This window comes from Oncorhynchus tshawytscha, linkage group LG33 (genome assembly GCF_018296145.1).
Source record: "Oncorhynchus tshawytscha isolate Ot180627B linkage group LG33, Otsh_v2.0, whole genome shotgun sequence".
NCBI classification, from domain to species: domain Eukaryota; kingdom Metazoa; phylum Chordata; class Actinopteri; order Salmoniformes; family Salmonidae; genus Oncorhynchus; species Oncorhynchus tshawytscha.
This window is the reverse complement of record NC_056461.1, coordinates 4059290-4076220: the sequence shown is the minus strand read 5'-3', so window position 1 is coordinate 4076220 and position 16931 is coordinate 4059290. Positions and strand designations below refer to the sequence as shown.

The window sequence follows — 16931 nt, the reverse complement described above, 5'->3', positions numbered from 1 at the left end:
GAACTTTATTTAACTCTCTGCAAACTGGAAACGATTTATCCGGAGGCTGCATTCATTGTAGCTGGGGATTTTAACAAGGCTAATCTGAAAACAAGACTCCCTAAATTTTATCAGCATATCGATTGCGCAACCAGGGGTGGAAAGACCTTGGATCATTGTTACTCTAACTTCCGCGACGCATAAAAGGCCCTGCCCCGCCCCCCTTTCGGAAAAGCTGACCACGACTCCATTTTGTTGATCCCTGCCTACAGACAGAAACTAAAACAAGAGGCTCCCACGCTGAGGTCTGTTCAACGCTGGTCTGACCAAGCTGACTCCACACTCCAAGACTGCTTCCATCACGTGGACTGGGACATGTTTCGTATTGCGTCAGATAACAACATTGACGAATACGCTGATTCGGTATGCGAGTTCATTAGAACGTGCGTTGAAGATGTCGTTCCCATAGCAACGATTAAAACATTCCCTAACCAGAAACCGTGGATTGATGGCAGCATTCGTGTGAAACTGAAAGCGCGAACCACTGCTTTTAATCAGGGCAAGGTGTCTGGTAACATGACTGAATACAAACAGTGCAGCTATTCCCTCCGCAAGGCTATTAAACAAGCTAAGCGTCAGTACAGAGACAAAGTAGAATCTCAATTCAACGGCTCAGACACAAGAGGCATGTGGCACGGTCTACAGTCAATCATGGACTACAGGAAGAAATCCAGCCCAGTCACGGACCAGGATGTCTTGCTCCCAGGCAGACTAAATAACTTTTTTGCCCGCTTTGAGGACAATACAGTGCCACTGACACGGCCTGCAATGAAAACATGTGGTCTCTCCTTCACTGCAGCCGAGGTGAGTAAGACATTTAAACGGGTTAACCCTCGCAAGGCTGCAGGCCCAGACGGCATCCCCAGCCGCGCCCTCAGAGCATGCGCAGACCAGCTGGCCAGTGTGTTTACGGACATATTCAATCAATCCCTATACCAGTCTGCTGTTCCCACATGCTTCAAGAGGGCCACCATTGTTCCTGTTCCCAAGAAAGCTAAGGTAACAGAGCTAAACGACTACCGCCCCGTAGCACTCACATCCGTCATCATGAAGTGCTTTGAGAGACTAGTCAAGGACCATATCACCGCCACCCTACCTGACACCCTAGACCCACTCCAATTTGCTTACCGCCCAAATAGGTCCACAGACGATGCAATCTCAACCACACTGCACACTGCACTAACCCATCTGGACAAGAGGAATACCTATGTGAGAATGCTGTTCATCAACTACAGCTCGTTATTCAACACCATAGTACCCTCCAAGCTCGTCATCAAGCTCGAGACCCTGGGTCTCGACCCCGCCCTGTGCAACTGGGTACTGGACTTCCTGACGGGCCGCCCCCAGGTGGTGAGGGTAGGCAACAACATCTCCTCCCCGCTGATCCTCAACACTGGGGCCCCACAAGGGTGCGTTCTGAGCACTCTCCTGTACTCCCTGTTCACCCACGACTGCGTGGCCACGCACGCCTCCAACTCAATCATCAAGTTTGCGGACGACACAAAAGTGGTTGGCTTGATTACCAACAACGACGAGACGGCCTACAGGGAGGAGGTGAGGGCCCTCGGAGTGTGGTGTCAGGAAAATAACCTCACACTCAACGTCAACAAAACTAAGGAGATGATTGTGGACTTCAGGAAACTGCAGAGGGAACACCCCCCTATCCACATCGATGGAACAGTAGTGGAGAGGGTAGCAAGTTTTAAGTTCCTCGGCATACACATCACAGACAAACTGAATTGGTCCACTCACACAGACAGCATCGTGAAGAAGGCGCAGCAGCGCCTCTTCAACCTCAGGAGGCTGAAGAAATTCGGCTCGTCACCAAAAGCACTCACAAACTTCTACAGATGCACAATCGAGAGCATCCTGGCGGGCTGTATCACCGCCTGGCACGGCAACTGCTCCGCCCTCAACCGTAAGGCTCTCCAGAGGGTAGTGAGGTCTGCACAACGCATCACCGGGGCAAACTACCTGCCCTCCAGGACACCTACACCACCCGATGTTACAGGAAGATAAAAATCCTCAAAATCCTCAAATCCCCATAAAGATCCTCAAGGACATCAACCACCCGAGCCACTGCCTGTTCACCCCGCTATCATCCAGAAGGCGAGGTCAGTACAGGTGCATCAAAGCTGGGACCGAGAGACTGAAAAACAGCTTCTATCTCAAGGCCATCAGACTGTTAAACAGCCACCACTAACATTGAGTAGCTGCTGCCAACACACTGACACTGACTCAACTCCAGCCACTTTAATAATGGGAATTGATGGGAAATTATGTAAATATATCACTAGCCACTTTAAACAATGCTACCTTATATAATGTTACTTACCCTACATTATTCATCTCATATGCATACGTATATACTGTACTCTATATCATCGACTGTATCCTTATGTAATACATGTATCACTAGCCACTTTAACTATGCCACTTTGTTTACATACTCATCTCATATGTATATACTGTACTCGATACCATCTACTGTATCTTGCCTATGCTGCTCTGTACCATCACTCATTCATATATCCTTATGTACATATTCTTTATCCCCTTACACTGTGTATGACAGTAGTTTTTTTTGGAATTGTTAGTTAGATTACTTGTTGGTTATTACTGCATTGTCGGAACTAGAAGCACAAGCATTTCGCTACACTCGCATTAACATCTGCTAACCATGTGTATGTGACAAATAAAATTTGATTTGATTTGATGTGTCTCCCAGGTGGCTTGTGGCAAACTTTAAACAACACTTTTTATGGATATCTTTAAGAAATTGATTTCTTCTTGCCACTCTTCCATAAAGGCCAGATTTGTGCAATATACGACTGATTGTTGTCCTATGGACAGAGTCTCCCACCTCAGCTGTAGATCTCTGCAGTTCATCCAGAGTGATCATGGGCCTCTTGGCTGCATCTCTGATCAGTCTTCTCCTTGTATGAGCTGAAAGTTTAGAGGGACGGCCAGGTCTTGGTAGATTTGCAGTGGTCTGATACTCCTTCCATTTCAGTATTATCGCTTGCACAGTGCTCCTTGGGATGTTTAAAGCTTGGGAAATCTTTTTGTATCCAAATCCGGCTTTAAACTTCTTCACAACAGTATCTCGGACCTGCCTGGTGTGTTCCTTGTTCTTCATGATGCTCTCTGCGCTTTTAACGGACCTCTGAGACTATCACAGTGCAGGTGCATTTATACGTAGACTTGATTACACACAGGTGGATTGTATTTATCATCATTAGTCATTTAGGTCAACATTGGATCATTCAGAGATCCTCACTGAACTTCTGGAGAGAGTTTGCTGCACTGAAAGTAAAGGGGCTGAATAATTTTGCACGCCCAATTTTTCAGTTTTTGATTTGTTAAAAAAGTTTGAAATATCCAATAAATGTCGTTCCACTTCATGATTGTGTCCCACTTGTTGTTGATTCTTCACAAAAAAATACAGTTTTATATCTTTATGTTTGAAGCCTGAAATGTGGCAAAAGGTCGCAAAGTTCAAGGGGGCCGAATACTTTCGCAAGGCACTGTAGATTTAAGTCAAAACTGTAACTCGGCAAACATCCAATGTCTCCTTGGTAAGCAACTCCAATTTAGATGAACACTAGAGCACTGTCAGAGTAACCATCAGCTTATTGGTCACCTCCTTGACCAAGGCCCTTGCCCCCCGATTGCTCAGTTTGGCCAGGGGGGCCAGCTCTAGGAAGAGTCTTGGTGGTTCCAAACTTCTTCCATTTAAAAATGAAGGAGGCCACTGTGTTCTTGGGGACCTTCGATGCTGCAGAAATGTTTTGGTACCCTTCCCCAGATCTGTGCCTCAACACAATCCTGTCTCAGAGCTCTACAGACAATCCCTTCAATCCCTTCAACCTCATGGCTTTGTTTTTGCTTTGAAATGCACTGTCAACTGTGGGACCTAAAATAGACAGGCGTGTGCCTTTCCAAATCATGTCCAACCAATTGAATTTACCACAGGACTCCAATCAAGTTGTTGGATGATCAATGGAAGGACGCACCTGAGCTCAATTTCAAGTCTTCTAGGAAAGGGTCTGAATAGTTATGTATTGTCATTAAGGTGCATTGTGTGTAGATTTGATGAGAATATTTTTTTTGAATCACTTTTAGAACAAAATGTGGAAAAAGTCATCAGGTCTGAATACTTTCTGAATGCCCTGTATAGGCTACAGTAGGCTACTAAATAAACTTTCCAGTGGCACTGACTCACCCAATTATGAAACCTACCATACTCAGGGATGGCAAATGCTCTAGTGACAATAGCCTATCCGAAGATAAGCTACTTTTAAAAACAGTGTTGTTTGTTCTGAGTCGCTGAAAACTCAATTATTATTATTTTAGCTTCTACAGACAGATTTTCTCTTTTCAGCAGTAGGCATTTGCAGCAAAACATTTTTGCATTTTGAAATTTGCCAAAGACAAACTGACAGCCGCGACCAACCATATATACATATATATAAATAAATACAACCAATAGATGGCAGTTCCCATTCAAGTGACCGGCAGCCATTGATAGTGTACCCATGAGTTCATTGGTCAAATTGCCAGGGTTCGAGGTTCCAAAATCCTTCTATGGATTATATGTCTATGGCCACATGGCAACAAGCTGTTTGGCCTGCATGCTGCCTAAATTGTGGCCTTCCACAGCTATTGATCCTCTGCGGCTAAAGTATGCTCCCTGGTGTAGTATTTTGAATTATTTTATTTCTATGTCTGTTCAGACAAGAGTTAAATCATTTTTGAAATCTATCTTTATGTTTTTGGAAAAATTATTTTTACTTATCAGAGGGTGCTGCAGCACCTCCAGCATCCCTATTTCCTGCAGCTATGGAAGGCCCTGTAGTACTTCATAACCACGTGACGGCACCTTTGGCTGTAGGGGGACGACTAGGTTGGCTCCCGTCCAGGTCCTTACCTGCGATCAGTCTTGTTGATCAGGTCAGACACCTGCTGCAGGAACTCCTTGGCATAGAGCACCACGGGCTCCGTGTCATTCAGGTCCAGAGGGGACAGGACCAAGGACAGGTAGTCCAGCCAGTCCACCGCCGGAGCCAGCAGCTGATGGCGAGAGAGGTTAAAGGTCAGAGGTCACTTTTGTGAAAAGGAAAGTTGACCACAAAAACTACATTTTCAGACATGTTCAGAATCCACATAGCTTCATGATTTCACACACAAAATTGTGTCAATCGATCCAATTCATGAGGCATATTGTTGGATCCGCACAACATGTGGCAGACAGAATAAGGAATTAGAATACTAGACAGGACATTAACCTTAAGGTCAGCCATTTTGGTAAGGCAGTTGGTCAATCATGGTTTGCCAGTGCTGTGTTAAGATTGTTTTAAACTATGAATTTGAATATTATCTGCACTGTATGTTTTTTAGCTTGCAAGCCAGCCAGTTTTAGAGAAATTATTCCATTAATTTGTCAAATGAACTACCAATAGACCAATATTCCAGTCAAACGATGCAGTCAATCCATACATTTATGGCATGTTTACATAATATTTTAGAGGCTATTTATACAGCAAATTGGTATACAAGATGCATAAACTATTTATAATTATATGACCAGTGGAGACCTGTCATTCAGGGAAGGTGGGGCTGCCCCACATTTTTGCAAAGAATTTAATAAAAATAAAAAACTTGGGGGGGCTTAGCCTGTTTTGCATTAACACGTGTCACATATCAGTTTGCAAATAAATAAGAGAGTTAATAAAACTGCATACAAACACGTCCTCTTTTTGTTTCCTTGAGTAAGCCAGCTCCAGAATGCAGGTGGTTCAGCCTAGCTCAGTGCTTTCTGTGGTGGGGCAAGCCAGCAGAAAATCCAGAGCATTGCGCCGTGATTGGCTCAGTGTTCTGTCACTCATGGGGACAGTACGTCACCACCAAGGCTAAAAGGTAGAGCTCGAAAATTCAAGCCACTTGGGTGCTGCCATAGAGTTACATTAGAAGTGCCCATCCAAGAAGGCTCAAGGTCATTTGCCACAAATACAATTATGTCAAATCATTTTATATCTACAGTAGCTTTGATTGGACTGATACTTTCAAAATCTTAGCTAGCCGTCATCATCGACAATCTACTGGCAAATCCTTTTTAATCCTTGTCATATGAAGATAAATAATTAAGAGAAATTACACCTAAACGTATCAGTGCTCAACGGCCATTGGACATAAACATTACACAACAAGTTGGAAATCGCAAATTCAACAATGAGTGGTTTGGAAGGAATCAGTGGCTAACTGCAAGCATTGAAAAGCAATCAGAATTCAGTGGAGTAGCTGTGTGGTCCCAAGTCTAAGGGTCTCTTTTCCTAGTATAAAATTATAAACATTCAACATTGGCCATGCTGTCAAATGAAGCATGACCTGTGTCACGCTCATAACAACTTAACTCGCAACTGCGAAAACTGACTTTAGTGAGTTCAAAACTACTGAGAACACGGGGAAAAACGAGGTACGCATGGGAAAATACGTTTCAACTTTCCTCCAACTCGACATTGTAAATCTGGAACGCGGGTTCCCAGTTGTCTTGAAAGCACTATCAATCCAGAGAATGGCAGACTTTGATAACAGTTTCATGACTAAATTTGCCCACGAAGGACCGCCGTGCCACTTTCCTGTTCAAGTGAGCACAGCACAACAAGGGGAGTTCAAAAATGTATTTTATGCTGCTGCATACATGATGTAATATGCCAGGGAGATATGTATAGTAGCCAATGTGCCTCACCCTAAAATGGTCTATTTCACCTACTGTTCTGACTTGGTGGTGCACATGTAGCCTATAACCGTTTTGAAAAATGTAATCATCTAATTTTGTAAAGAGCTTTCATTGTCTGCTTATATGACCCCTTTTTTCATCCTACACTGTACATTTCAAAAGTGCTGAACAAATAGTTATATTGACTAGGTCCGTCCTAGCTCGCTCATTGTCTTAATCGAAATTACAGATTGCCTCTTATCCGCTTGAATTAAATGTTTGACTGCCACACAAGGCTCTGCTGATAGCCAGGTGTAGGGGGTGTTGGGACTCAGCTGATGGGACAGCTTTATGTAGGCACTAACAGTTTGTGGGCACGGTTTGTCACCGTTATAGTGCAATTAATGTATTGTTAAGTGTTGTGTAGTGGCTTTGCTGGCATGCATCCCACATTTATTCATTTTTTTGGCCCACCAAGAATTACATTCTAAAATCGGCACTGTATATGACCATGTTTTAGGTTGATATTAACTTTATTAAACAAATCACATGCCTTACTTTTATTTTCCTGCGTAAGTCAAATCAGGAAATGCGTCCCCTACTCCTCTGCCATTCAATTCCAATTAAAATGGTTTGGATTTCTCCCGGACACAAAAGCTACCATTTTCTAACTTTTGTGTGTTTCCTGATATAGCCCCTCTAGTAATTTTATATGATTAGACAGCTCAACGTAGTTTTTTGAAGCAGTGTGAAACCGTCTGAACGTAGATGTTTTGGGTGGTTTTGGCAACAATCCCCTCTTCCCTTAACGTCACTGTATTAACTGTTCAAATACTCCGCTCCTGACTGTAAGTGCTGCCATAGAAATAAAATGAATAGAACAGGCATCCCCAAGTCAATGATGGCATAATGGATGGACTGGCTGCCATTGCAAGTGTACCCACAGAGCAAAGCAGGAAGTATAAAGTATGTGCTAAAATACGTGCTGTGATTTGTTGATTCAACACAACTGACTTTAAAAAAGACATTCCCATTGCATGAGCCACATCAGTTGACATCATTTGAATGAGCATTCTACATTACCGTGGAAATTATTGCATCACTATACCAGGCAGCCATTGGGGAGTGTACCAGTCAAATTGCCAGGGTTAAAGGTTTCATGCCTCAAATTGAGAAATATCAATTTTGTCGATTTGGGACAATCACTTGAGCATTTGTCTTTCCAATGTGTGTATGTGACTATGTTCTGGGTGGATCTTAGGCTGGACTTGGGTAAAGGATTTGGTAAGGACATCCATCTGCAAGCTTGTGGTGTTCTTTTTGTTTTTGATAGTCCACGATTCTCCATTAACGAGAAGTATGTGATGAATTTGATTAAATTATTGCGAAATATCACATCGACCTAACTATTTTTATTTAAAAAAAACCACCCTATTCAATATTTGTAAAGGTAGATTTAAATAACCAGTTTGCGCAATTGAATACTATGCTCTGTAAGAATAAGAAAGGTAATGAAATCAATCGATACGCAGATGTATTTTAAATGTTTAAACAACGATGCATTTCTGTTTTATGTTCAGTTTTAAGGATGTACAGAGTATGGATGTATTGGTATGTCCACCAAAGCTGTTGCCAGAGAATGTAATGTTCATTTCTCTACCATAAGCCGAGTCCAATGTAATTTTAGAGAATTTTCTAGTACGTCCAAATGGCCTCACAGACCACAGACCACGTGTAACCACACCAGCCCAGGACCTCCACATCCGGCTTAAATCACCTGCGGGATCGTTAGAGACCAGCCACCCGGACAGCTGATGACACTGTGGGTTTACACAGCTGAAGAATTTCTGCAAAAACTGTCAGAAACAGTCTCAGGGAAGCTCATCTGCTCGTCCTCTTGACCCGATTGTAGTTCGGCATCATAACAGACTTCAGTGGGCGAATGCTCACCTTCTATGGCCACTGACACAGTGGAGAAGTGTGCTCTTCACAGATGAATCCCGGTTTCAACTGTACCGGGCAGATGGCATCGTGTGGGCGAGTGGTTTGCGGATGTCAATGTTGTGAACAGAGTGCCCCGTGGTGGTGGGGCAGACATACATTTGTTCGGTGTTTATTTCAACAAAGTATTGTTGCAGGAGTGCTAATCTTATCAGTTTCTAACATGAACGATTTTCAGAACATTCTGAGATGGAAGAGGATTGACACACCCACCTAGTGCTTTTTGAGGTGGAACATCACATAAAATTGTCAGTGGTATACACAATCTACCCATTAGCACCCATTTTAATGATTCAACCCATCCTACAAATGCTGACTTTCAATTCCTGACTCTCAAACGGCCTGTCCATTCGTTCTTTCTGTTGACAAAAGATCCTTCTTTTCCTCCTACCCTTCACCATCTCTGTTGTTGTGTCTTTGCTATGCCAGATTAAGTGATATGACATGCTATTTTATAAAATAATTTCTCTGTAATTAATATTACCTGATTTACTAATCATGTAAATGTAATTAACTAGAAAGTCAGGGCAGCACGGAAAAATGTTTATAGATCTGTTGTCTTCCGAATAAACTCTTAAAGACCTGGTAATATATTTTATATCAATAGCAGTCAATTATTTATCGTTACCTTATTCAGTCTTATCAGAACGTTGTAAATTCTTGGTTATCTTCACGAACCCTGGCTAACAAGTTGAATCGGCAATAGAAAATGTGGTTTAATTATTTATTTACTAAATAATCACAGAATTATATATACACAGGATGGATCATACATTGATTACTAATTGTCATACAAGAAAATGTCCCTGGCGGACGGAACCGATATGACGGCTGGTTACACAAAGAAAGGGGGTTGGGTTTGAATGAAAGCGCGGGAAGACTGAGGAACAAAGAGAGGCCAAATCCATCGGACCTTATGAAGCTATGCTATCGTAAATACAGAATCAAATGAATTCTAAATAACCGCCCATTTGGAAAAGGAAAATGCAATAAATATTTACTCTGAGCTGTGCTTCGATAGATTGGTCGTAGATGGAAGGCAGGGTTGCCCAGCAGAGATCTCTCTTGTCCTTTGAAGAATATGTCTTGTGGTAGAAAGTATATGTTGTAGTACCGTCGTCGTGTGGTAGATCGGATACGTTGTAGTACCCTGTGTTTCTGAAGAGATTGTCCGTCCTTTCCTAGCCCACGTTTACAGCTGCTTCTGCGTTTGCTGCTGCTAGCTCGACATCTAGAATGTATCACTTCTTTAGTGAATAAGAGTTCAAAGTTCATACCAAGTTGCCATTACTATAAGCTCATGCTATATTCTGGCTGGTATAGTCGAAATTCATCCTTCCAGCTTGTCGATCGTCACCTCCACATTGAAATTCGCCCTTCTAAACGTATGGACATCAGTCCTCACGTCACCGGGAACACAATGCTAATTAGGTTGTAGTCATTCAACCAGTCGCAATCAGAGCTCACGCCGAGGTTGGCTTAGTTCTGTAGTTGATATTAGCCCTTTTAAACATATGGTCAAAAGTCCTCACGTCATCGGAAACACCAGGTTGACTTTCGTCAATGGGCTTTTGTAGTGGAGAGAAGGGCGTGTTTCATAGTTCACAACCAATGTCTGTTCACTTGGGCAGGGCCACTGAGTGAGCAGAGTTTACAACCAATGTCTGTTCACTTGGGCGGGGCCACTGAGTGAGCAGAGTTTACAACCAATGTCTGTTCACTTGGGCGGGGCCACTGAGTGAGCAGAGTTTACAACCAATGTCTGTTCACTTGGGCGGGGCCACTGAGTGAGCAGAGTTTACAACCAATGTCTGTTCACTTGGGCGGGGCCACTGAGTGAGCAGAGTTTATAACCAATGTCTGTTCACTTGGGCGGGGCCACTGAGTGAGCAGAGTTTACAACCAATGTCTGTTCACTTGGCCCACTGAGTGAGCAGAGTTTACAACCAATGTCTGTTCACTTGGGCGGGGCCACTGAGTGAGCTGAGTTTACAACCAATGTCTGTTCACTTGGGCGGGGCCACTGAGTGAGCAGAGTTTATAACCAATGTCTGTTCACTTGGGCCCACTGAGTGAGCAGAGTTTATAACCAATGTCTGTTCACTTGGGCGGGGCCACTGAGTGAGCAGAGTTTACAACCAATGTCTGTTCACTTGGGCGGGGCCACTGAGTGAGCAGAGTTTACTTTATGAAAACAATTCTCTCATTTAGAAGCTAAAATTACATTTCATCTTTTCACAAATAGTTTCATATTTAAACATTTAAATTGCACAACAATGTCCGTGTGAATCTGATAACTAGAATGTGTAGCCTTTCCAAGATACAGTTTATGTCATCCTATCATCAGTAATAATGTCTCAGACGACAACTGATCTGACATATTCTTTAAGTACCAACAGATATTTTCAACTGGTTGGATTCCCAAAATATGGTTCCGTTCCCAACCTTTTGATGTTACCAGACTCTCTCTATGTTAACAAAGGGCTTTCCAAGAGTCAAATGTAGAGTTGAGAGAGAAAATAGGGATAGGATAGGTATTTATGAGGGTCATAAACCTCCCCAACAGGGCAACTTCATGACAATGTGCAGTTCTGCTGCGGCCGTGGAGATAGAAAGGTCTAGCAACAGCTCTTGGCAAGAGGCACCTTGGTGACCTGGACAGTGTTCATAAACAAAGAAGAGGACCGCAGGAGAAGCAGAGGAGAATAGTCCTCAGAGGAGGAAAAAAACAGACAAAGGTTGTGAAGAGGTCACAGGTTTCAGATGGTGGTGGTGATTTGGTAGGGGATGGGATGTGTGAAAAACCCATGCATGTTTTGACAAATGGAGACAGGAGGAACAGTGAGAACAGACTATAATTGATTAAAGAATAAAGTTTTTCCAGCCTGATCCGATGGCATGTGTCCACTCAAATCCACCTCACTTTATGTACCTCCTTCCCGCTCTCCCACACACATGGAAGCTCACGTTCTCTCCCTCTCTCTCTGTAACCCCCACCTGAAAGATGCACACACACCTGCAGCTCGGCGATGGTGATCTTGTGGTAGATCTTCTCGCAGCATTTGTCCTGCGATATGGTGATGTTGGCGAGCGTTGTCTCAAAGTCCAGGATCTGCTGCATCTGGCTCTGCGTGGAGTTCTTATCCCCTCCCAACAGCAGGCCCAGCTCCACCATGTAATCCAGATACGCCTTCAGCGCATGGGAGGGGATATAATCCACGTTTTTCCTCATACAAGTAGAAACAAGTGTCATTAACCACCCACGGACTGGTTCATAATAATGGACTATTCCACCCTGACAGCGTTTGTGTGCATTGTGTCACGCGATATGATTGATCACGTTTGCTAATTTAATTTGTTACAGTACCTAATTTTGACAGCCATGGATAGGCAAAGACCCCACCCTTACTGGCCACCACCCACCCCTCTAGCCACCCAAACTTTACTCACCTTTTCATTGGCTGTGTTGCCGTCATAGTCCCGCGGGGGGAGGAACAACCCTGATTGGCCCACCTGGCCGAAACACAGCAACAGGTGAGCCAACACACTAATCATAAGGGAGAATGAATTGAAGTGTGCGGAGTCCATTCACTTTCACATTTGGCACCTGTTAAAAGCCTTTGGATATTTATTCTCAAACAAATGAATCCCGACGTCAGGGGAAACATAACACCTTATTAAAAAAATACTCCTGCACATACCTCTGAACTGCTGATTTGGTTGACGTTACGGTCATTATATGGTTTTGTTCTTACATAAGGAACTGGCTTCATTAAAGTGTTACCAGACTGTTATTCCCAGCACCACAAAGTGACAGTGTGTTGTGCGAGCGTGCATGCGTCTCTGTGCACATGCACAGGCTACATTATACCTAAATGTAGGCCTACAGCATTTTATAATCATCTTCTTCGTTACATATGCGTTATTGGACTCGAGGACCAGCAGTGGGGCATTTTGTCCACGAAGAAAAGCCCCAAGTGGGATTCAAACTCACAGTTCTTGTACCTCGTCATCTCCAGGCTTACCACCTTGCCTACAACAAAATGTGGAATAAGTCAAGGGGTGTGAATACTTTCTGAATGCACTACATTACTTCATTCCAGCATCTCATCACTATAGAGCTGCTGCCTATGCTGACTGACAAAATCACTATTTTAGTAGTTCTTCAGAGAATAAGGCATACTTTTATGAAAGCTGAATGCCAACTATCAATCACTTAGTGCCTTCAGAAAGTATTCATACCCCTTCACTTATTCCACATTTTGTTGTGTTACAAAGTAGGATTAAAAATTATTTGTCAATTTTGGTCAATGTTCTACATAAAATATTCTGTCAAAGTGGAAGAAAAATTCTAACATTCATGAAAAATAAAACAAATAGAAACCTCCCTTTTACAGGACCCTGTCTTTCAAAGATCATTTGTAAAAATCCAAATAACTTCAGAGAACTTCTTTGGAAAGGGTTTAAAAACAGTTTCCCATGCTTGTTCAATGAACCATAAACAATTAATGAACATGCACCTGTGTAACCATCGTTAAGACACTAACAGCTTACAGACGGTAGGCAATTAAGGTCACAGTTATGAAAACTTAGGACACTAAAGAGGGCTTTCTACTGACTCTGAAAAACACCAAAAGAAAGATGCCCAGGGTCCCTGCTCATCTGCTTGAACGTGCCTTAGGCATGCTGCAAGGAGGCATGAGGACTAAGGATGTGGCCAGGGCAATAAATTGCAATGTCCGTTCTGTGAGACGCCTAAGACAGCGCTACAGGGAGACAGGACAGACAGCTGATCGTCCTCGCAGTGGCAGATCACGTGTAACACCTGCACAGGATCGGTACATCTGAACATCACAACTGTGGGACAGGTACAGGATGGCAACAACAACGGTCAGAGTTACACCAAGAACGCACAATCCCTCCATCAGTGCTCAGACTGTCTGCAATAGAATGAGAGAGGCCGGACTGAGGGATTATAGGCCTGTTGTAAGGCAGGTCCTCACTAGACATTACTGGCAACAACGTCGCCTAAAGGCACAAACCCACCGTCGCTGGACCAGACAGGACTGACAAAAAGTGCCGTTCTCTGACAAGTCGCGTTTTTTTCTCACCAGGGGTGATGGTTGGATTCGCGTCTATCATCGAAGGAATGACCGTTACACCGAGGCCTGTGCTCTGGAGGGGGATCGATTTGGAGGGTCTGTCATGGTCTGCGGCGGTGTGTCACAGCATCATCGGTCTGAGCTTGTTGTCATTGCAGGCAACGGACAGCGTTGAAACATCCTCCTACCTCACGCGGTACCCTTCCTGCAGGCTCATCCTGACATGACCCTCCAGCATGACAATGCCACCAGCCATACTGCTCGTTCTGTTCGTGATTTCCTGCAAGGCAGGAATGTCATTGTTCTGCCATGGCCAGCGAAGAGCCCAGATCTCAATCCCATTGAACACGTCTGGGAGCTGTTGGATCAGAGGGTGAGGGCTAGGGCCATTCCCCCTAGAAATGTCATGGAACTTGCATGTGCCTTGGTGGAAGAGTGGTGCAGTCCATGAGGAGGAGATGCACTGCAGTACTTAATGCAGCTGGTGGCCACACCAGATACTGACTGTTACTTTTGATTTTTACCCCCCTTTGTTCAGGGACAAATCATTCAATTTCTGTTAATCACATATCTGTGGAACTTGTTCAGTTTATGTCTCAGTTGTTGAATGTTATGTTCATATAAATATTTACACATGTTAAGTTTTCTGAAAATAAACGCAGTTGACAATGAGAGGAAGTTTCTATTTTGCGGAGTTTATCTTGATTAAATTAGTATTCCTCTAGGGTTTTGTCTGTGCTTAGCTCCATCCCGTTTATTTTTTATCAGGAAAAACTCCCCAGTCTTTAACGATTACAAGAAAACCCATAACATGGATGTAGCCACCACTATATTTGAGAATATGGAGTGGTATTCAGTAATGTGTTGTATTTGCCCCAAACATAACACTTTGTATTCAGGAAATTTTTTAAAATATTACTTTTGTGCCTTGTTGCAAACAGGACGCATGTTTTGGTATTCAGTAATGTGTTGTATTTGCCCCAAACATAACACTTTGTATTCAGGACATTTTTTTAAGTATTACTTTAGTGCCTTGTTGCAAACAGGACGCATGCTTTGTACAGGCTTCCTTCTTTTCACTCTCAATTAGGTTAGTGTTGTGGAGTAAAATACAATGTTGTTGAACCATCTAGAGTTCTCTGTTTTAAAGTCACCTCGTGGTGAAATCCCTGAGCCGTTTCCTTCCTCACCGGCAACTGAGTTAGGAATAATGCCTGTATCTTTGTAGTGACTGAGTGTATTGATACGCCATCCCAAAAGTGTCATTTATAACTTCACCGTGCTCAAATGGATATTCAAATGTTTGCTTTTTTACCCATCTACTAATAGGTGCCCTTCTTTGCAAGGCATTGGAAAACCTCCCGGGTCTTTGTGGTTGAATCTGTTTGAAATGTACTCATCGGCTGAAAGATAATTCTATGTGTGGGGTACAGAGATGAGAGATGAGTCCATGCAACTTATGCGACTAGTTAAGTAAATTTAAGGAAATGTATTTAGGCTTGCCATAACGAAGGGATTAACACTTATTGACTCAAGACAGTTCAGCTTGACATTTTCTATTCATTTGTCAACATTTTAAAAACATAATTCCCCTTTGACATTCTAGGGTATTGTGTGTAGGCCACTGACAAAAATAAAATCTACATTTTATATATTTTCAATTCAGGCTGTAACAACAAAATGTGGAAGAAGTCCAGGGGTGTGAGTACTTTCTGAAGGCACTGTAGCTCATGGGTTTTCAGGTAGAGAGACCCTGCAAAGCAACTGTTCTTTATCCTTCTTGATCGTGCATTCTCTTCTCTCAGTCTCCGGACAATTAGACACGCAATGGATTATGGTCATTGTTGTTAATTACCACATTTTCTGCACTAAACTATGTAGAATATTGGCATGTTGGAAACTACAAATTCCTACTACATCGCACAGTTCAGGCTTGACCTGATTTATCTATGGAGAAACTACAGTGAGAAAATGTGCATTGAGCTCACAGAAGAAAAAGGAATTAAATGAAATTTAAATAATTTAAACAAATGTCGGTCAATTAGTTGTTTAAAAACCGAACAATAACAAAAATGTTGGTTAATCGCTCAGCACTAGCGTTTGGCCACCAAGAGCTGCCAGAACAGCTTCAATGCGCCGTGGTATAGATTCTACATGTGTCTGGAACTCTATTGGGGGACGCGGCACCATTCTTACAAGAGAAATTCCATAACTTGGTGTTTTGTTGATGGTGGAGAACACCGACTCAGGCACCGCTCAAGAATATCCCATAAGTGTTCAATTGGGTTAAGATCTGGTGACACACACACACACACACACACTTTAAACCCCTATGCTCCCTTTAGACCCCTTTTTCAAAGTCACAGATCTCTTCTTCTAGCCATAATGAGCAATAATGAGCAACTGGGCATTTTTATACATGACCCTAAGCATGATGGGATGTTAATTGCTTAACTCAGGAACCACACCTGTGTGGAAGCACCTGCTTTCAAAATACTTTGCATCCTTCATTTACTCAAGTGAGCCTTCTCTGGTCTCTCCTCATCCCGTTACGGGGTCTGAGACGCCGAAGCCTCCTACCATTAGCTCTGATAAATTGAAAACTCTAGTCATTGGCGACACCATTACCCTCAGTATTAGACTTAAAACGAATCATACAGCGATCATACACTGTTTACCAGGGGGCAGGGCTACTGACGTTAAGGCTAATCTGAAGATGGTGCTGGCTAAAACTGGCGAGAGTATAGGGATATTGTTATCCACGTTGGCACCAACAATGTTAGGATGAAATGGTCACCAAGCGCAACATAGATTCAGCGTGTAAATCAGCTAGAAAGATGTGTCGGCATCGAGAAATTGTGTCTGGCCCCCTCCCAAATAGGGCCAGTGATGAGCTCTACAGCAGAGTCTCACAACTCAATCGCTGGTTGAAAATTGTTTTCTGCCCCTCCCAAAAGATAGAATTTGTGAATAATTGGCTCTCTTTCTGGGACTCACCCACAAACAGGATCAAGCCTGGCCTGCTGAGGAGTGACGGACTCCATCCCAGCTGGAGGGGTGCTCTCATCTTA

At 43.2% G+C, this 16931-nt stretch overlaps 1 protein-coding gene across 2 annotated transcripts in view; it reads right to left on the bottom strand.

Annotated features, from left to right (window-relative positions):
- The window catches only part of LOC112230545 (endothelin-converting enzyme 2-like), a 70596-nt gene that overhangs the window by 16423 nt on the left and 37242 nt on the right, over positions 1 to 16931 (bottom strand). For both annotated transcript variants that reach the window (XM_024396815.2, XM_024396818.2), the window contains exons 6-8: positions 12209 to 12271; positions 11775 to 11948; positions 4970 to 5112 (exon numbers count right to left, since the gene is read on the bottom strand). In XM_024396815.2, the coding sequence (XP_024252583.1) occupies positions 4970 to 5112; positions 11775 to 11948; positions 12209 to 12271 (380 nt within the window). The remainder of the gene's footprint in view (positions 1 to 4969; positions 5113 to 11774; positions 11949 to 12208; positions 12272 to 16931) is intronic.